General features: G+C 44.6%; 1 protein-coding gene across 1 annotated transcript; it reads left to right on the top strand.

Moving 5' to 3' along the window:
- Positions 1 to 13171: 13171 nt before the first annotated feature.
- LOC127313681 (acyl-coenzyme A oxidase 3, peroxisomal) lies at positions 13172 to 18250 on the top strand. The gene is made up of 13 exons (XM_051344159.2): positions 13172 to 13777; positions 14659 to 14776; positions 14868 to 14975; positions 15064 to 15236; positions 15318 to 15417; positions 15565 to 15639; positions 16149 to 16279; positions 16598 to 16733; positions 16824 to 16943; positions 17040 to 17183; positions 17269 to 17373; positions 17452 to 17553; positions 17658 to 18250. Exons 1-13 carry the CDS (start codon positions 13293 to 13295, stop codon positions 17904 to 17906), a joined length of 2046 nt encoding a protein of 681 aa, XP_051200119.1. The 5' UTR covers positions 13172 to 13292; the 3' UTR covers positions 17907 to 18250.
- The last annotated feature ends 4048 nt before the right edge of the window (positions 18251 to 22298 follow it).

Here is a 22298-nt window from a genome sequence, read left to right as displayed (position 1 = left end):
CAGGAGGAGCTTATCGCCTCAAGAACCCTACTTCGGGAAAAGATGTTGGGAACCCATGGAACGTCACACACTTATGACGATTCTATGCGTAGGACTCGATCTTTTTTCTGTTTCCATAAAGGCTTCTTAGCCTAATACATATTATCAATAAAACTTCTGGTTCACATTATATTATTATCTTTCCACCCGAACAAATGTTTGGGTATCTTTTTATCGACTACCACTACTTCCATCGGGAGCTCCGGTTAAACTACACGTCATAGCTTACTCGACAATACTCGGGGGCTGCAAATAAATATTTCAATGACGTTGTTAACTACTACTTCCATCGGGAGCTATGGTTATCGACGCACTGTGGTTTTTCTGGCAATACTCGAAAATCATAAGTCTTTATCAAAAATAAATACCATCAAAAACCTCAAATAAACTTGCGAGTGCTACAATTGGTGGAAACAATATAACATACGAAAGGCTCATACCAGTGCACCGTGTTACGAAGCCGAATAAAAAATGTATTATTCCCTCGTTTACTAGTAGGGTGTTGCTCTTACAAAACATACAAGCGACTCTGCAAAAATTGCGATTACTACGGGTCATCGAGTGAGTAAACTGACCTGATCACTCAGTTGCCTTCAACAAAATATTTCAGCTGGACTTACGGTTCAACAACTCATAATGATGTTAAAAAAGAACACCAAGTACATACAATGTTACTCCTTGCAACGTAAGGTTATCTTAAAAGGGAGAGATTCCTTACAAACTCTCACTACGTACAAAAATACTTAAAAAAATTCTATCATGGCAAGATCCCCTGGTCTTCTTGATTCTTCAAATCTCTTTCGGTACCTGCCTCCATCCTAGAAATAATAATATTAGCAGGATGCCTAGCTATGGGATAATATTGATCTAATCTCACATTAGCATTGGCTATGGACTCACATTAGCATTGGCTATGGACTCATCTAACCAGCAAGAAGTTCTTTGCGCACCAAAGATCGAATTCTAATTAAAGTTTTGAATCGATTGAATAAAGCAGACAAAGTCTCGGGTGCTGGATCCAATGGAAACATGGTTTTCCATACCATGGTTAGATGAGCATGGTACTTGTCGAAGTAATAATGAATTTTTTCAGCTCGATACTCGAACTTTGCCACGATTACGACCTTTGATCTATTTGACCACAGTTCACACTTCAGGTGGGTAATGTTGGTCACTGTTGCAATCTTCTCGTGGATCAGCTTATTCTCTTCTGATTCATTGGAAGCAACGACTTTTGAAGACAAAGAGCAAGTTAGCAGAAGATCACTTACAGAAGTATCAATGGTACAAAAAGAGGTGACTGACTGCTTACAACTTAAGCTCTCGGTAGCCACACGGAGGCGATCTAAATCATGTTGTTCGACCGCAGCAGCAATTTCGCTCTTCTTCTTCACCAATGCTGCCATAGTATGAAGACCAGCTATATCTTTATTCAACCGGGAAATTTTATCGCGCAGCCGACGCACAAGTTCCGATTCATCAATAGCAGAAGAATTCAAAGAACTCTCGACTCGGGAAGAAGTCAAAGGAGTCTGCAACAACATATTTAACATACATCCTCAGAAAATCATCGAATGCAGAAAAACTCTCATCGGAAGTCAGCAAAGCATTTCATTCAAAAGGATACGATAAAAAAGTGCTGACAACAAAGTCAGCTTAATTCATTACATAGCAAAGGGCGAATGTATTTGGGGTTACAACTAAAAAGTTAGTAGGTCAGGCTTGTTCAAATTTGTGCTGATATTTGTGCCGATGAACTTGGTGCAGCTCCAGATGCAGATTTCTTCTTGTCCTCATCAACCAATTTAAGGAGCCGATTGGCACACAACAATGAGGGTTGCTTGAAAGGCTCAAGGTCGACAAGGCAATCGTTGGTATCTACTAGCAATGCTTCAGATAGTTTCTCCAGCTCAGAACCAAGTCCATGCCCCATCAAAAGTTAGAATGTAAGGACTGCTCCATAAAGACGAGAGCGTCAGTTCAATACCTCAATGGCGTCCGAGGAGTGGATGAAGAAAGTATCCGCCATTTCCCCAAGAGTCTTGTTTTGGTCCAGCTTCGGGAACATCATCGAGAACAATCTCGGTAAAGCCCCTTTGGTCTTCACCAAGAGATCTTGGATCTGCTTGCTGGACCCAGTCGCAAATGTAAGAGCATCCGACATCGAGTTCACTCAAAACTTGTTCGTACGGTCGACAGGCATGTCCCCAGTACCTTGAATATCATGGAGAAACAACTCATTACAAACATGAAGTATTATGGAAAAGGAGCATACAAACATGAAGAAATCTTACTTAGAAAATTTCCAATAGACTCGCGGAGGGCACCTTCCTTTTCGTCAGCTTCAACAAAAGCCTTGTGCCTTGCCTCTTGTTCATCCTTCATCTTCTTCTTCAACTTCTTCAGTTCTTCCTTTAAGCATCGCTTTTTTGCTTCGGCTGCTAGCCTGTTAGCTTCTAGCACTTGATCAGCCGAAGTTTTAACAGCCTTGCGAAGTTGGACGTTTTTTGACTCGAGTCGAGTGAATTGATCAACAAAATCTACCACAACATCAACTGTGGCATAAATTGCCTGCAACAAGGGAATTGAAGGATTATGTCAGAATATATAACATGCATATCTTAAACTATACTTGGCTTTCTTCAAAGAGCCAATCATCGGCTTGGGGGCGTGTGGATACTACGTTGGATACTTGATGGCGTGTAACTCACACGTTCGTTGGGAACCCCAAGAGGAAGGTATGATGCGCACAGCAGCAAGTTTTCCCTCAGAAAGAAACCAAGGTTTATCGAACCAGGAGGAGCCAAGAAGCACGTTGAAGGTTGATGGCGGCGGGATGTAGTGCGGCGCAACACCAGGGATTCCGGCGCCAACGTGGAACCTGCACAACACAACCAAAGTACTTTGCCCCAACGAAACAGTGAGGTTGTCAATCTCACCGGCTTGCTGTAACAAAGGATTAACCGTATTGTGTGGAAGATGATTGTTTGCAGAAAACAGTAGAACAAGTATTGCAGTAGATTATATTTCAGTAAAGAGAATTGGACCGGGGTCCACAGTTCACTAGAGGTGTCTCTCCCATAAGACAAACAGCATGTTGGGTGAACAAATTATAGTTGGGCAATTGACAAATAAAGAGAGCATGACCATGCACATACATATCATGATGAGTATAGTGAGATTTAATTGGGCATTACGACAAAGTACATAGACCGCCATCCAACTGCATCTATGCCTAAAAAGTCCACCTTCAGGTTATCATCCGAACCCCCTCCAGTATTAAGTTGCAAAGCAACAGACAATTGCATTAAGTATGGTGCGTAATGTAATTAACAACTACATCCTTAGACATAGCATCAATGTTTTATCCCTAGTGGCAACAGCACAACACAACCTTAGAACTTTCTCACATCGTCCTGTGTGTCAATGCAGGCATGAACCCACTATCGAGCATAAGTACTCCCTCTTGGAGTTACAAGCATCTACTTGGCCAGAGCATCTACTAGTAACGGAAAGCATGCAAGATCATAAATAACACGTAGATATAACTTTGATAATCAACATAACAAGTATTCTCTATTCATCGGATCCCAACAAACGCAACATATAGAATTCAGATAGATGATCTTGATCATGTTAGGCAGCTCACAAGATCCGACAATGATAGCACAATGGGGAGAAGACAACCATCTAGCTACTGCTATGGACCCATAGTCCAGGGGTAGACTACTCACTCATCACACCGGAGGCGACCATGGCGGCGTAGAGTCCTCCGGGAGATGATTCCCCTCTCCGGCAGGGTGCCGGAGGCGATCTCCTGGATCCCCCGAGATGGGATCGGCGTTGGCGGCGTCTCTGGAAGGTTTTCCGTATCGTGGCTCTCTGCATCGGGGGTTTCGTCACGGAGGCTTTAAGTAGGCGGAAGGGCAAGTTAAGAGGCGGCACGGGGGGCCCACACCATAGGCCGGCGCGGCCAGGGGTGGGGCCGCGCCGCCCTAGGGTTTGGCCACCCCGTGGCCCCTCTTCGTCTCGTCTTCGGACTTCTGGAAGCTTCGTGGAAAAATAGGCCCCTGGGCTTTGATTTCGTCCAATTCCGAGAATATTTCCTTACTAGGATTTCTGAAACCAAAAACAGCGTAAAAACAAAGAATCGGCACTTCGGCATCTTGTTAATAGGTTAGTTCCAAAATGCACGAATATGACATAAAGTGTGCATAAAACATGTAGATAACATCAATAATGTGGCATGGAACATAAGAAATTATCGATATGTCGGAGACGTATCAGCATCCCCAAGCTTAGTTCTGCTCGTCCCGAGCAGGTAAAACGATAACATAGATAATTTCTGGAGTGACATGCCATCATAATCTTGATCATACTATTTGTAAAGCATATGTAGTGAATGCAGCGATCAAAACAATGTATATGACATGAGTAAACAAGTGAATCATAAAGCAAAGACTTTTCATGAATAGCACTTCAAGACAAGCATTAATAAGTCTTGCATAAGAGTTAACTCATAAAGCAATAATTCAAAGTAAAGGCATTGAAGCAACACAAAAGAAGATTAAGTTTCAGCGGTTGCTTTCAACTTGTAACATGTATATCTCATGGATATTGTCAACATAGAGTAATATAATAAGTGCAATAAGCAAGTATGTAGGAATCAATGCACAGTTCACACAAGTGTTTGCTTCTTGAGGTGGAGAGAAATAGGTGAACTGACTCAACATTGAAGTAAAAGAATGGTCCTCCATAGAGGAAAAGCATCGATTGCTATATTTGTGCTAGAGCTTTGATTTTGAAAACATGAAACAATTTTGTCAACGGTAGTAATAAAGCATATGCATCATGTAAATTATATCTTATAAGTTGCAAGCCTCATGCATAGTGTACTAATAGTGCCCGCACCTTGTCCTAATTAGCTTGGACTACCGGATCATCACAATGCACTGTTTTTACCAAGTGTCACAAAGGGGTACCTCTATGCCGCCTGTACAAAGGTCTAAGGAGAAAGCTCGCATTGGATTTCTCGCTATTGATTATTCTTCAACTTAGACATCCATACCGGGACAACATAGACATCAGATAATGGACTCCTCTTTTATGCATAAGCATGTAACAACAATTAATAATTTTCTCATTTGAGATTGAGGATATATGTCCAAAACTGAAACTTCCACCATGGATCATGGCTTTAGTTAGCGGCCCAATGTTCTTCTCTAACATATGCATGCTTAACCATAAGGTGGTAGATCTCTCTTACTTCAGACAAGACGGACATGCATAGCAACTCACATGAAATTCAACAATGAATAATTGATGGCGTCCCCAGTGAACATGGTTATCGCACAACAAGCAACTTAATAAGAGATAAAGTGCATAATTACATATTCAATACCACAATAGTTTTTAAGCTATTTGTCCCATGAGCTATATATTGCAAAGGTGAATGATGGAATTTTAAAGGTAGCACTCAAGCAATTTACTTTGGAATGGCGGAAAATACCATGTAGTAGGTAGGTATGGTGGACACAAATGGCATAGTGGTTGTCTCAAGTGTTTTGGATGCATGAGAAGTATTCCCTCTCGATACAAGGTTTAGGCTAGCAAGGCTTATTTGAAACAAACACAAGGATGAACCGGTGCAGCAAAACTCACATAAAAGACATATTGAACATATTATAAGACTCTACACCGTCTTCCTTGTTGTTCAAACTCAATACTAGAAATTATCTAGACCTTAGAGAAACCAAATATGCAAACCAAATTTTAGCATGCTCTATGTATTTCTTCATTAATGGGTGCAAAGCATATGATGCAAGAGCTTAATCATGAGCACAACAATTGCCAAGTATCACATTACCCAAGACATTATAGCAAATTACTACATGTATCATTTTCCAATTCCAACCATATAACAATTTAACGAATGAGAAACTTCGCCATGAATACTATGAGTAGAAACTAAGGACATACTTGTCCATATGCTACAGCGGAGCGTGTCTCTCTCCCATAAAGTGAATGCTAGGATCCATTTTATTCAAACAAAACAAAAACAAAAACAAACCGACGCTCCAAGAAAAAGCACATAAGATGTGATGGAATAAAAATATAGTTTCAGGGGAGGAACCTGATAATGTTGTCGATGAAGAAGGGGATGCCTTGGGCATCCCCAAGCTTAGACGCTTGAGTCTTCTTGATATATGCAGGGGTGAACCACCGGGGCATCCCCAAGCTTAGAGCTTTCACTCTCCTTGATCATGTTGCATCATACTCCTCTCTTGATCCTTGAAAACTTCCTCCACACCAAACTCGAAACAACTCATTAGAGGGTTAGTGCACAATAAAAATTAACATATTCAGAGGTGACACAATCATTCTTAACACTTCTGGACATTGCATAATGCTACTGGACATTAGTGGATCAAAGAAATTCATCCAACATAGCAAAAGAGGCAATGCGAAATAAAAGGCAGAATCTGTCAAAACAGAACAGTTCGTATTGACGAATTTTAAAATGGCACCAGACTTGCTCAAATGAAAATGCTCAAATTGAATGAAAGTTGCATACAAATCTGAGGATCATGCACGTAAATTGGCTTAATTTTCTGAGCTACCTACAGGGAGGTGGACCCAGATTCGTGACAGCAAAGAAATCTGGAACTGTGCAGTAATCCAAATCTAGTACTTACTTTTCTATCAACGGCTTAACTTGGCACAACAAAACACAAAACTAAGATAAGGAGAGGTTGCTACAGTAGTAAACAACTTCCAAGACACAAAATAAAAACAAAGTACTGTAGGTAAAAGCATGGGTTGTCTCCCATAAGCGCTTTTCTTTAACGCCTTTCAGCTAGGCGCAGAAAGTGTGTATCAAGTATTATCAAGAGACGAAGTGTCAACATCATAATTTGTTCTCATAATAGAATCAAAAGGTAACTTCATTCTCTTTCTAGGGAAGTGTTCCATACCTTTCTTGAGAGGAAATTGATATTTTATATTACCTTCCTTCATATCAATGATAGCACCAACAGTTCGAAGAAAAGGTCTTCCCAGTATAATGGGACAAGATGCATTGCATTCAATATCCAAGACAACAAAATCAACGGGGACAAGGTTATTGTTAACGGTAATGCGAACATTATCAACTTTACCCAAAGGTTTCTTTGTAGAATGATCAGCAAGATTAACATCCAAATAACAATTTTTCAGCGGTGGCAAGTCAAGCATATTATAAATTTTCTTAGGCATAACAGAAATACTTGCACCAAGATCACATAAAGCATTCTTATCATGAGTCTCATGCATAAAATTATTACTCTCCACATAAGCATAATCAATTTTATTAGTTGTAGTGGGAGCAAATTCAACAAAGTGGCTATCATCATATATAGGAGGCATATTGTAATCATAAAAGAAAATTTTCTCCTCAATGCTTGGGGGACTAAAAAGATTATGCTCATCAAAGCCAGCTTCCCCAAGCTTAGAATTTTCCATAGCATTAGCAACAATGGTGTTCAAAGCATTCATAGTAATAACATTCCCATTAGCATGCATATAAAGTTCCATGGGTTTTTTAATTCTCTCTTCAAACACATCATGTCCTAATTCAAGATAAAGTTCATAAAGATCTCTCATATTTTTGTTGTTTTCCATTATGCTTAACTAGTGAAATAAAAACATGCATGATATTAAGTAAAGTAAAACAAGTAACTAATTTTTTTGTGTTTTTGATATAGCAAACAAGATAGCAAATAAAGTAAAACTAGCAACTAATTTTTTTTGTATTTTGATTTAGTGCAGCAAACAAAATAGTAAATAAAACTAAGCAAGACAAAAACAAAGTAAAGAGATTGAGAAGTGGAGACTCCCCTTGCAGCGTGTCTTGATCTCCCCGGCAACGGCGCCAGAAAATATGCTTGATGGCGTGTAACTCACACGTTCGTTGGGAACCCCAAGAGGAAGGTATGATGCGCACAGCAGCAAGTTTTCCCTCGTAAAAGAAACCAAGGTTTATCGAACCAGGAGGAGCCAAGAAGCACGTTGAAGGTTGATGGCGGCGGGATGTAGTGCGGCGCAACACCAGGGATTCCGGCGCCAACGTGGAACCTGCACAACACAACCAAAGTACTTTGCCCCAACGAAACAGTGAGGTTGTCAATCTCACCGGCTTGCTGTAACAAAGGATTAACCGTATTGTGTGGAAGATGATTGTTTGCAGAAAACAATAGAACAAGTATTGCAGTAGATTGTATTTCAGTAAAGAGAATTGGACCGGGGTCCACAGTTCACTAGAGGTGTCTCTCCCATAAGACAAACAGCATGTTGGGTGAACAAATTACGGTTGGGCAATTGACAAATAAAGAGAGCATGACCATGCACATACATATCATGATGAGTATAGTGAGATTTAATTGGGCATTACGACAAAGTACATAGACCGCCATCCAACTGCATCTATGCCTAAAAAGTCCACCTTCAGGTTATCATCCGAACCCTCCAAAGTATTAAGTTGCAAAGCAACAGACAATTGCATTAAGTATGGTGCGTAATGTAATCAACAACTACATCCTTAGACATAGCATCAATGTTTTATCCCTAGTGGCAACAGCACAACACAACCTTAGAACTTTCTGTCACTGTCCCAGGTGTCAATGCAGGCATGAACCCACTATCGAGCATAAGTACTCCCTCTTGGAGTTACAAGCATCTACTTGGCCAGAGCATCTACTAGTAACGGAAAGCATGCAAGATCATAAATAACACGTAGATATAACTTTGATAATCAACATAACAAGTATTCTCTATTCATCGGATCCCAACAAACGCAACATATAGAATTACAGATAGATGATCTTGATCATGTTAGGCAGCTCACAAGATCCGACAATGATAGCACAATGGGGAGAAGACAACCATCTAGCTACTGCTATGGACCCATAGTCCAGGGGTAGACTACTCACTCATCACACCGGAGGCGACCATGGCGGCGTAGAGTCCTCCGGGAGATGATTCCCCTCTCCGGCAGGGTGCCGGAGGCGATCTCCTGGATCCCCCGAGATGGGATCGGCGTTGGCGGCGTCTCTGGAAGGTTTTCCGTATCGTGGCTCTCGGTACTGGGGTTTCGTCACGGAGGCTTTAAGTAGGCGGAAGGGCAAGTCAAGAGGCGGCACGGGGGGCCCACACCATAGGTCGGCGCGGCCAGGGGTGGGGCCGCGCCGCCCTAGGGTTTGGCCACCCCGTGGCCCCTCTTCGTCTCGTCTTCGGACTTCTGGAAGCTTCGTGGAAAAATAGGCCCCTGGGCTTTGATTTCGTCCAATTCCGAGAATATTTCCTTACTAGGATTTCTGAAACCAAAAACAGCAGAAAACAAAGAATCGGCACTTCGGCATCTTGTTAATAGGTTAGTTCCAGAAAATGCACGAATATGACATAAAGTGTGCATAAAACATGTAGATAACATCAATAATGTGGCATGGAACATAAGAAATTATCGATACGTCGGAGACGTATCAATACTGTTTACTGAAAAAGAGATGCTTACATGATCACACGAAGCTAAAGGAGCGGAGGCGCTTGCTGAAGTATTAACTGTTGAAAGGGAAACTTTGGCCACGACTGTTCTTGGCGGAGGAGTGGCCATCCGATCATTTCCAGCAGTCGAAGGAATTGACTCCTTTGCAGACTCTACCTTGTCAGATAATACTTTAGCCCTCTTTGAAAGAGGGACGTCGTCATCATCCTCGGAGCTGGACAAAGCAGATATGAATTTCAGTCAAAATGAAAGAAGCTAAGTACAAGTGAAAAAGGAGGGGTTAAAATAAAAACTTACATAATCGAATCCAAGTCATCCTCTTCAGCAAAGAGTCTTGATGGTCTTTTTGTGACCCGAGGAGCCGAAGTTTCTCGAGAAGCTAGGTGCAGGAGAAGCAACTACGTCAGCATCATCGTCATCTCGTCCGCTAGGAATCGACTCCACTGTCGTCATCGGGTCTTCGTTAATCTTCCTGCGACGCATGGACTTGACAAGTGCATCGTCCTCGGGGGCTTCATCACCCAAATCATCGCTATCCTCAAAGATATTCTGATCATCCTCGGTTTCTTCGGAAGCATCGTCATCTTCTGGAGCTATTCCATTTTTGGGTGTCGGTGGATAGCATTGAGCAACAGTCAACAGTAGAAGCTTGTCGAAAAAATAACAAGTCTTAAGATTCAGAAGCGAAAATAACGTCGGATGCAGAAACAAATAAAACAATTACCTCGGAAGGAAGGTGTTTAAGATCGAGAGGAGGGCGACCCAAAGTCATAGTTATGTTATCCTTCTAGCTGAGGCAAGTTAGACGCCGCATCTCGTCCCGAAGATCTTCCTCAGAGAAATCAGTCGGGCTGACCCTTGATTTGTCATTGGCACCAGTATACAACCAGAGTTGGTGAACCCTTGACATTACTGATTGCATCCGACGCTTTAAGAACACTGTGACTACTTCAGTGCCACACATCGTCTGACCCTCTGCATTCTTTATATCCAAGATCTTTTCATACAGTTGATCGGCTACTTTGCTCTCTTCAGCCGTCAGAGTGTTTTGCCAAGATTTCTTCGGCACAACAGCAAGAGCATCTTCGAATGGAGGTAGATTGGAGCGCCAGCCTGATGCTGGGATGTCCCGAAGATAGAACCACTTCTGTCGCCAGTCTTGGACAGACTCCCTCATCGGGAAGTTGAAGTAGTTAACTTCCTTCCTGACGACGAAACCGACGCCGCCGACCACGTGAGGGCCATCATTGCCATTGTGGCGTTTAACGTAAAATATCTTCCTCCATAGACCCTAGTGGGGGTCGATGCCGAGGAAAGCCTTGCACACAATGATGAAAATCAGAGATGAATGATGGAATTAGTAGTCAGCTGTCAGAGCTGAATCCCGTAGAAAAAGAGGAGAGAACGAAGAAATTCGTGGGCTCGAAGAGACAACCCACGCTGTAGAAAAGAGACGAACATAACGGTAAAACCCTTTGGAGGCTTTGGGCGAGAAGCGGAACCTGGATGACGGAAATCAGATTCGGCAGAAGGGATGAGCCCTAACGACCTCATCTTATTCTCCTCACGCTTGGAGATGGTGGATGCGGTCCAATCGAGGCTAGCCTTGGATGCACCTGCGGTAGCACCAGAGCTAGTGGTACCCTTCTTCTTGCCCATGGTCGCTGAGAACTCGTGGAAGCAGAGGCAATGGCGAGAAGGAAGCAAGGGAAGAAGATGAGCAGTATGGGAGGCGTAAAAAGTAAAAATGTAAAGGGGTCCTCCATTTATAACAACGAATGACTGAGGATCGTGGCTGTTATTTTGGCATCCTGGGAAGATGGGCAAGGATCCAGTCGTACACGTGTCAAAGAGAGATAAACCGGCGGCCCATTACTCCCACTACATGTGGAAATCGAGGAGGCGCCTTGGTCAACGCGCAAGGACTAGTCATTTCCTAACTGACCGTGCAGAAGTAGGGTGGGCCCGTCAGGTCACGTCCTGTTAATCGAACCGCCGCAGTGGTAACGTCATTGATGATGTCACATAAAGTATCGACTCTTCATGAAGCATCCGAAGGAAATTATAACATCGGGTTGCTCGACTTAATTCTACACACGGTTGCAAGCATCCGTGCCTAGACTCAGGGGCTACTCCCATCGGGAGCGCTGGACGCGCACCGATGAAAATTATAGATTCAAAGGTTTTAGAAGATCCAGAATCATGCACGGGGACTTGATTCTGAGTAGAGTAACGTTGTTTTGCCATTAGCAGTTAACCAACATAGATTTATCGAGTAAAAACTAGGCACATTACTCAAATCCGTTACGTACTATCAATTGACATGACTTTACTCGAAGATATCGGATGACCACGACAGTTTGCCGAAAACATCGACAGCCAGAAACATTCGAGTAGTACAACTTGAGTCTACACACGGTTGCAAGTATCCGTGCCTAGACTCGGGGGCAACTCCCATCGGGAGCGCTCGACGCGCACCCGATAAAAATGAGCTTTTTGTTTCAAGAGATCAAGATCTTCCAGCAGTTATGGATATTCGACAAAAGACAATTTCGAGTAACCAATATTATGCTACCTCGTACGGCCCAACTAGGGGCCCATGAAGATCATCCGCCGACCAAGGTGGGCCGTTATGTCGGTTCTAAAGAAAGATTCTTGACGAACAAAGCAAGAAGACGAAGAACAAGGAAAGTTTAGACGTAGAACTCTTTGTAATCTAGCCGAACCCGGATAGAACTCTCGGGACCTGGCCTGCAATATAAAGTTCAGGAGAGGGTCTGCCGAGACACACAATCACCGCAGCTAAAACCACCGCAAGTCTAGAACTAAGTCATTAGAAATCTTAGCCTCTCAACGAGATCATAGTCTTAGCCTTCGGCTACCCCATTGTAACCCGATAATTTCCATAATCAAGATCAGACAAACAAGAAGTAGGGTTTTACCTCATCGAGGGTCTCGAATCTGGGTAAATATCTCTCCCCGTTTGTTTGGTATCCGATATCTCGTGTTAGCCTGCAGGATTTCGTCAACCATAAGCCATAAAAGATGAGCATTGCTGAGGAGCACCCTCGTCAGAACCTGTCCGACATCTAAATGGTGACTAAATTGTGACGGAGAATAGTACTCCCTCCGTCCCAAAATATAAGACACGTAAAATTTAGCGAAAAGTCAACATCTTCTAAGTTTGACCAAATTTATACGAAAATATATGCATATCTACAATATCAAATGGACATTTTGAGAAACTATACTTTCAGATGAATCTATTGATATTGATTTGGTATTGTTCGATGTTTATATTTTTACGTATAAATTTGGCCAAACTTGAAATATATTGACTTTTGACTAAACCTTAGGCAGGGACCATAAGTTTGGTCGTAGACTAGTCAGGGTTGTTCTTGCAAAAGAAACTGTCTGACATCTAAATCGTGACGGAGGAAGTATAAATTAGTACGGCTACTAAGTAGTAAGTAGTAAAATATACTATCAACATGACCATATGCACGTTACCGCTGTGACCAGAGGAGGCCGGTACGAAACAAAAGGATATTCCGTTGCGGCGGCAATTTCTGTTGAAAGTGTGTTGCTGATCACGTAGCTTGGAACATTTCGCAAGCTTCTTCGCTCCTCTGCTCTCTATCTGCCCCCTTCACCTCCCAATTCAATAGGGACTACTACCAACCACGTCGACTCCCCAAACCAACACCCGCCGCTGATGGACCCTACTCCCGCCGCCGCAGCCCGCCGCGCGGCGGCGATCGCCCGCCACCTCGCCGGCCTCCCCTCCGGGACCTCCGCCGCGTTCGCCGCGCTGCAGTCCTCCCCATGCCTGAGCTACGCGCCGCCGGAATCCACCGAGGCTCCGCCGGCGTTCTCGCCGACGGAGCTCCGCGCGCTCCTCGACGGGCACCACCTGAGGGACCGCGACTGGGTGTTCGGCGCGATGGAGGAGAGCCCGCTCTTCTGCCCGCGCCGCGCCGGCGGGAAGGTGTTCGTGTCGCCGGACTACAACGAGGGCAAGGAGGGGCAGCGGGAGGCCACCATGCGCCGGATCGGGTACCTCACGCGCCGGGGCGTGTTCCGTGGCTGGCTCACGGAGCCAGGGCCCGAGGCCGAGCTCCGCAAGCTCGCGCTGCTCGAGGCCTTCGGCGTCTACGACCACTCCCTCGTCATCAAGATCGGCGTCCACTTCTTCCTCTGGTAGGTACACTAATTGTCTGTCGGGTCCCCTCTTTCCAGCTGTATGCTTAACTTAGCATTTCATTTCTCTTCTATTTTGCTGGACCGCCAGCTTCTAACAATAATCTAATGTAATAATCACAACTGGCATGTGGCTTTAGCTACTCGGAACTTGGAAGACTGTCAGTCAGATTAGCGTAGAACTTGACTAGGATGATGAAATTTCGCTCCTGCCTGATAATTGTAACTTGTATCAAAATTTAGGGGTAACAACGTTTTTGTTAAAGTAATAATCTAATAATACTTTGAGGTGTTTGGCTTTAGCATAAACTACAGTTTTATGTACTTCGTTTTTTTTTTACAAAACTGCACTAATTTTGCAGTACAGAGAAAAGAGGTCCTCTTTTTCCAAACTTGAAGTATCTGGTGCCTAGGCAAGAAAATACTGCATTTTTATAATGCTTTGGTTTTAGAAAAACTTGGATGCCAAACAGAGCTAGATTTTCATTCTGTTCTATTCGTTGGATATTTTTGAATTGTTTAAAATCTAGGACATCTAGCGTGCAACTTAAGGTGAACATGGTGTTATAAAAGCTAATCAACATTGAAGCTCAAAACAAATTTTGGTCTAAATTTACGGCTCTCTCTTTTGTACCTGTCCGCTTTTGTGACGATCTCTCGAGGGATTAATGCTTTTGGAATCAATCTTAAAATGATTGTATGCTACTGTGTGACAATCAATCTTGTCCAGAAAACTAGGAGTGGTCATTTCTTTGACTTTCCTGTGGTTCCTTGGACCAATTTCATATATAGAAAGCATGTTCTGGAAAAGAAACTGGTTCCAGCTTTCTTAAGAATCTTCTGATGTTCCTTATTTCTTTTTCTTTATGTGTGCATTCTAGGGGTGGTGCTATCAAGTTTCTTGGAACGAAGCGCCATCATGACAAGTGGTTGTCAGACACGGAAAATTATGTTATTAAAGGTTGTTTTGCAATGACAGAACTGGGACATGGGAGCAATGTAAGTGGCATAATACCTTTTCTGGATTCTGTAACTATGTTAGCAGTACTGATGAGGTGTCTCTTCTCATCTTCGATTGACTAACTTGAAGGTAAGAGGAATTGAGACAATAGCAACTTATGATTCCCAAACAAGAGAGTTTGTGATAAATACTCCTTGCGAGTCAGCTCAGAAGTACTGGATTGGTGGAGCTGCTAATGTGAGATCAAATTTCACTAATCTTGTTGTGTTCATATATGCTTTGCAAAAAATTTCTGACTTACATAAGTATTCCCCTCCTTTTACAGCATGCTACACATACAATAGTCTTTGCTCAGCTCCATATAAATGGAAGAAATGAGGGAGTCCACGCTTTTGTAGCTCAGATTAGAGATCAAGATGAGAGTGTGTTGCCTAATATCCATATTGCTGACTGTGGCCATAAAATTGGACTAAATGGTGTTGATAATGGTCGCATTTGGTGAGTCATTGTGTTTGTGCATCCTTTTTTTCTATCGTATGTAATTCATTGTATATCAACCAAATCTGTCTGTTCTATCAGGTTTAACAATATACGTGTTCCTCGAGAGAACTTGCTGAATCTGGTTGCTGATGTTTTGCCTGATGGTCAATACGTTAGCACGATAGATGACCCAGATCAGGTATCTCACCCCACCCATTCACCCCTTCTTTCTCTATCTCACACATATCAAGAGAGGGAGAAGCTGTTGAAAAAAGCTTCACAGTTTGCTACATGTGTTTTATACTTTTATTCATGCTTTCAAATTAATAAAGTTTCTTATTTGCAGAGGTTTGCAGCATTTTTGTCTCCTCTCACGCTTGGCCGGGTCAATATTGCAGTCAGCTCGGTTTATATTTCAAAGGTATGTCTTGCCACCTTCCTTTTCTGTAAATACATGGAAATCCTTCCATATTTTTCTTTACGAGAGGTATAGAGCTCCATAAGCTTGTAGAAACAGGAAGCTAGACTCGGTTGGCTAAACCTGTGGGAGCTAGTAAAGGGAGTTTGGTGGTCTGGCTGCTCAAGCAAAGTGGAATACCATCCATATTGACAAGGACAGATTACGAGTCTGTGCACTTTTGACCATCTAGACAAGCTTGGTCGGAAACATGTATTTTAAGTGCGCAAGAATATTTAAAACACTAACAGATATTGCTGAAAATGTCATGTCACCAACCAACAACATTGGAACAACATATTTTGTTGTTTTAAAAAATATTTTAGGCCTAGTGCAGACCTGCAACTGCAAGTGCCAGTCATTGAGTCAGTAACCAGTACTGGTCAGCCAGATGAATTTGCTTTTCAATCAATTTTCCATTCCCTCGTATTATATAAACGTGCTTATGTACTCTTTCTTTTCCATGCTTACAGGTAGGCCTAGCAATTGCTGTGAGATATGCTTTGTCAAGGAGGGCCTTTTCAATTACACCAGATGGCCCTGAAATGCTGTTACTTGATTATCCCAGTCACCAGAGGCGCCTCCTACCATTGCTCGCAAAAGCGTAACCTACTTGCTTGCCTTGGCTTATAGTATTTTCAGTCAATATACATATGCTTCTTTCTCATGCGAGGGTAGTTTTTGCACATCAAATTTGTTGTTCTAGGTAGCCAATTTTTAGTTCTTCCCAATTGTAAACGTCACTGCTCCAATGTTCGGCACTGGACTAGATTATTTTTGTTATGAAATTCCACATGTGTATAACATAGTTATGGAATTGTAGGATGTATCCCCTATAATTGGAGTCACTAATGCTGGCCTTAGTTTTCACTGCTACTTAGCAAAGATCATCATATGCTAATATATATATTTTGTTATGCAGATGTATGATGAGCAGTGCTAGTAATTTTATGAAAAATATGTACGTGAAGAGAACACCTGAAGCTAGTAAAGCGATACACGTCTACTCAAGTGCTCTGAAGGCTACACTAACCTGGCAGAATATGACCACGCTTCAGGTATTGTTAAAATGTTAAAAGTGTTGTGAGTATATTTGTTTCTACGCTTGGATCAGTGGTTCTCACTGGATTTTCTTTCACTTCTATCAGGAGTGTCGTGAAGCCTGTGGTGGCCAAGGTTTGAAGACTGATAGCCGTGTAGGAATTTTGAAAGCTGAATTTGATGTGCAGTCTACATTTGAGGGTGACAACAATGTTCTACTGCAGCAGGTTTTTTTTACTTCTTGTTGTTCATCGTTTATGCATGTGTTCTAAAGGTACTTCAAGCTTGGCTTCATTGAACCTATTTTAATCTTGTTGATGCAGGTAAGCAAAGCCCTGTATGCTGAATTAGTAGCGACACAGAAAAAGAAGCCATTCAAGGGATTGGGATTAGAACATTTGAATGGTCCTTGCCCTGTTATTCCTGGTAGTCTGACAAGTGGCATATTAAGGAGCTCCAAGTTCCAGGTAAAGAATTTTAATTTGGTTCTTCACCTGATAATATATCTCTGTATATATCTTGTCTTTATGTTGGCAATGTGCATATGGATAGATGGATTTGTTCTGCTTAAGGGAGCGGGATTTACTAAAACAGTTCACGAAAGAGGTATCTCACTATCTGGCACAAGGAGAGAGCAGGGAGAAGGCTTTCATGCTGGTAAAAATCACTTTCTACTGCACATTTTCTTGCTGATCTAAACTTCCTCTAAGACTAATGTGAATGACATTCATCCAGAGCTACCAAATTGGTGAAGACTTAGCTAGAGCGTTTACTGAGCTAACGCTTTTGCAAATATTTTTGGAGGACGAGATGAAAACTCCTGCTGGTTCTTTAAAGGTATTTTCGCTTTGCGACGCTAGCTGAAATTTCCCTAAGTCAGCCCCTTCTTTACTTCTTCTAAGATAATAATCTTCACGTCACCTTGAATTTGGCACTTGCAGGATGTATTGGGCTTACTGAGGTGTATGTATGTTACGGTCTGCATAGATGAATCTGCATCTTTTCTGAGATACGGTTATTTGTCGCGGGACAATGTAGCCACTGTGAGAAAAGAAGTCATGGCACTGTGCAGTGAACTGCGGCCCCATGCGCTTGCTATCGTCAGCTCTTTTGGAATTCCTGACGCTTTCCTCAGCCCACTTGCTTTCGACTGGATCGAGGCGAATGCGCTGTCTTCGGGATGCGAATGACTATTCACCTTCAGACACCAGTGAGAGGTAGTCCAGTGAAAGTGAAATTACTACACATTGGTCGGGCAAACACAGATTATATACATGGACAGGTACATGCTGCTTCATGTGGTTTGCGCAGTTTACAATAATAAGTCAGAAGTGTACAGATGAAGATGCTGATCTGTGGGGAAGATAGGGAGTGCCATGTATGCATCAGTTCATGTATTGTGTTCTCTAGATAATGCCTATAGAACTTAATAAGGGGTATAACCCAACAGTGTAAAATGATTTACGCAATGCTGTTTGATATAAATATGTTGTTGAACAGTATAGTTGATATAGATAAATGCGATTTATGCCTATAGAGGAAGATAGGGAGCGAGTTTAGCCACCGGTTCATGCTGAATCCATATGTTTATGGCTTGAAAATTATTCATACTGGTGTGGATATCGCTAGAACAAGAATCACAGTAAGCATGGTTTTTAAGGCGTTGCCTAAGCGACGCTTAGGCGTCAGGGTGTCCTGCTACCTTAAGGCGTTGAGCTCGCCTTAGACCGCAACATAAAGCTTCTGTTTTAGGCAAATTAGGCGCCTAGAGACGAGGCAAATTAGGCGCCTAGAGCGTCTCTGAGGCGAGGTTGAGCAGGAATCATAACAGCAACAACCAAGAGAGGAGAGAGACCATAGTTGCCATGTTCCCGGTACGACGGGTATGTGTGGGAAGAGGGTCGGAGGCTAGCAAAAACAGGGGACGGTGGGGGTTACATCTTTCGAATGATTTTTGTACAAGGGGGACGCGAATCAATAAATTTGGGCACGATGACTCCGGTACGGTACCCTAGGACGAGAAACGCGAACCCCTACTGTATGAGAGGGGAGATATCCAGGGGAAGAAGGAGAATGATCGTCTTCTCCCCAACGGCAATATCCATTGATTTCCATGCTTTGGAAGTTGCAGAGCAGTCAATGGAGAGGCAGATCGAGGAGTTCTAGAGAAGGATGGGGAGGGGAAAACAAACGGCAGCGGCTAAGTAGTTGACTTGGGTCATGTTCCCAGATAGGTACGCGTATCGAGTACCCACCTCTCTGAATGGGGTCGAGTTTCCAGGTCTCAGGGTCACCGAATCCAAATCACGTATGGACTCTCCGGAAATGCGTTTCCCCAACGAATCGTACCGTACCGATCGATGTTTCCAAATCTGATTCCGATACGATGAATCCGATACGAGCAACGGCGGATCTAGCCCAAAAAGGCTGGGCGGGCCAGCACACTAAATCAAACTAAAATGTGATGTTTTTGGGCCAAATTTTACTAATATATAGGCTTAAATCTCTCTAGGCTGGGCGGGCCATGGCCCAGTTTTGCCCCTACATAGGTCCGCCCCTGGATACGAGGGATGGCCTACGGTAGCACGTTTCCTGCTACTATTGGAGAGACAGACCAGCCCAATATCTGTTTTGTCTAGTCTGTACCCGTAGCTTTTCTTGCTAACTTGCTTTGTCTCTACCCATGTGGCTTTTCTTGCTGCCTTGCTTTGTCTCTACCCTGTTGTGGCTCTGCTTATAGCAGCCAGTTTAAGCGGGAGACGGAAATTTGAGTGGGAAGAAAGGGAATCTCAGCTTCCAGAGTAAGGGAAAAAGGAGGAGATGAACACACTGATTAGCATAGAGAAGCTCTCTCTCAGCTCTCTGCTCTATTTTTATGGGGATGTGCCCAAGGGGGTCTATATCATTGGACTCACTCGCCATGGAGAAGAAGGACTAGAAGGCCTTCAGTCGCTCCGTGCGATTGGGCTTAAACCCCAGCCGACGGGGCCAAAACCCTGAGGAGCGAGGCGACTGGTCCACAGCTCCGCCCGACTGAGGCGGTTGAAGACTTGGCGCGGGACAAAGAATTCCAGTCTTATAGCGGTTGGTTATACGCGATCTTATCTCCATGTAACCCTAGACCGGGGTTGCCTATATAAACCCTGGGCTGAACCCTAGAATGGATCCAATTCCTCGAAATAGGCTTTCGCCCCGCTATATTAATATAGCAACCACACGATACAAGAAGCATGCTAGGGCCGCAACACAACCAAGCTCAAACGAAACTACAAAGAAGGAAAGAGAAAAGGAATGCCGACACCGACAGATCGACAAAACGAGAATGACCCACAACCGTTGCGCCCTCCGGAGAAGTCCTACCACGCACCTAGCACTTCGAATCACCGCATACCAAACAACACCTTCAGCAAGGGGAACGACGACTGGCTGTGCCCCCCATTGTAATCGATCTCGAAGCAACTCAATCTAGCAGGACGTAGGCCTTTTAATCCTTCGGAGGGGCTGAACCCGTGTCCCTGTGCACCTCGATCCGTAGATGAGTACGCTTCCCTTGCCCCGTATTGATGAAGTGCTTACCTACCGTGATCATTCCCATGACAGTTTTGCTGAGCCTCTAGCCGTGGTTTTTCTTGGTGCCTTGCTTTGTCTCTACATATGGATCCTACGGTGGTTCTATTTGAATTAACTAAAGCGTCGCCTCACTTTGCACTTTAAGCGCCTAGGTGTTGAGCCCCCTTCTCCTTAAACCGCCTCACCGCCTTAAAAACCATGATTCCAAGTACTCCATGCACCCTAAAAAAGTATATCACAGATTTGCTGCACAGGCAACCTAAAAAGAATATGGCAGATTTGCTCCACACGTTAAAAGTAAAATTAAAAAAGATTGCCAAGCGCATATATCATGCGCTGGTAAACCATTCGTGGCGCCCCGTGTTGATCACTTCAAATTCAATTGTTTTGGGTTCGCTAAGTACACGTACCGTGCACGGGGCGACCAACACACGAGTCTCCTCCTCGTGGTCGTCGTGTGCCTGCATTTCCGGCACACCCCTTCTGCGCTACGCCGCTATTTGAGCTGGCCACACTCTACTTCCCTCTCCGATGTGGGACTAAAAACCCAAGCACGCACGCACGAATGTGGCATTCGCATTCGCATTCGGGTCGCGCTGAGCGTCCCCCGGGGGATCAAATCGGCCGATCCCCCGGGTCGCTGGCCGTCTGATTAAAACGGTCTGCACCGTGTGATTAAAGTGGTCCACATCCTCTGCCCCGTGAAAGACGCTTTGGCATGCAGACAAATTTAACTACGGCTGCTCCATCTCAGCGGAAAAGAGGCCAAGCAAAATCTCATGGCCCCCTCGTCGGAGAGCAGTCGCCGGGGACCGGCCGTAGCAGTCACACCACCCCCGCAGCAGTCACCCTAGACCTACACGGCGGCCTGCAAAGCAGCCCCTTCACCGTCTCTCTCTACCCTGCACTCGCCCCAATCCCCATGGATTCAGATGGGCTCCGCGCCTTCAGCCATGGTCGTCGCCGGAGAAGAAGACCGTCGTACGCAGCGTTAGCCCCGCCTTCTAGCTTGCTACTCTGACTTGCAGCACCCCGCTCGCGGTGGCAGCATCAGCGACCCTGCTTGTAGCAGCTCCACCTCTAGATTGTAGCAGCGCCGTCTCGGGCTAGCAGCAACGCCGACGACTTTGAGCGCTTGTAGCAGCGCCGCCTCGCGATTGCAGCAACGCCGACGACTTTGGGTGGTTGTAGCAGCGCCGCCTCGCGAATGCAGCAACGCCGACGACTTTGGGTGGTTGTAGCAGCGCCGCCTCGCGAATGCAGCAACGCCGACGACTTTGTGCGCTTGTAGCAGCGCCGCCTCGCGAATGTAGCAGCGACACCTCGCGCTTGTAGCAGCGCCGCCTCCGCCGGTGAACCTTTGCAGCTTGAGAGGCAATCGTTTGCAGCTCCGGCGACATCAGATACATCACCACGGTACGCACTTGCAGCTACATCAGCCATCATTTGCAGCTCTCGCGTACGCCGCTAGGAGCTTCAGAGATGGTCCTTTGCAGCTCTTGTACTGGCCGTACGCAGCTCCAGCAGTGGCAACTTGGTTGGAGCAGGGCAGTGCGGTAAAGAAGAGGAGGGACAGGGGGATGTAGCGGTGAGAGGAGGTTGGATGCGGCGGCGCCAGAGTGGCTAGGATGGTCGCCGAAGAAGACGTCTATCATGCAGCAACAGAGGCGCTCGTATGTAGCAGCGGTGGCAGCCTGAGGTAGCAGAGGCGGTGGCCCGAGGTAGCAGCGGCGGCCCCTGTATGTAGCGGCCTCGGTAGCCTGCGACAGCGGTCTAAGGCAGCTGCGACGGTAGCCTGAGGTAGCAACGGCGACGCCCGTATGTAGCAGCGGCATCGGCTTGAGGTAGCAGCGGTGGCCTGGGGTAGCAATGGCGTCGGCCGCATGTAGCAACGACAACACCCGAATGTAGCAGCCGCGGTGGCCTGAGGTAGCAACGGCGCGGAGGCCCCCCATGGAAACGCGGCCGCGGCGGATACCGGTGCGGAAATCCCCCATGTTAGCGCGGCCGCG

This window comes from Lolium perenne, chromosome 7 (assembly GCF_019359855.2).
Source record: "Lolium perenne isolate Kyuss_39 chromosome 7, Kyuss_2.0, whole genome shotgun sequence".
NCBI lineage: Eukaryota > Viridiplantae > Streptophyta > Magnoliopsida > Poales > Poaceae > Lolium > Lolium perenne.
The sequence above is the reverse complement of the archived record's forward strand: the minus strand, read 5'-3'. Positions and strand labels throughout refer to the sequence as shown.

Bases quoted from the DNA above. Each gene is read 5' to 3' on its own strand.
- LOC127313681 (XM_051344159.2), top strand. From the start codon at position 13,293: ATGGACCCTACTCCCGCCGCCGCAGCCCGCCGCGCGGCGGCGATCGCC. The intron at 15,418-15,564 runs GTATCTCACCCC...TCTTATTTGCAG, and splicing joins CGATAGATGACCCAGATCAG to AGGTTTGCAGCATTTTTGTC. The intron at 16,280-16,597 runs GTAACCTACTTG...TTTGTTATGCAG, and splicing joins CTACCATTGCTCGCAAAAGC to ATGTATGATGAGCAGTGCTA.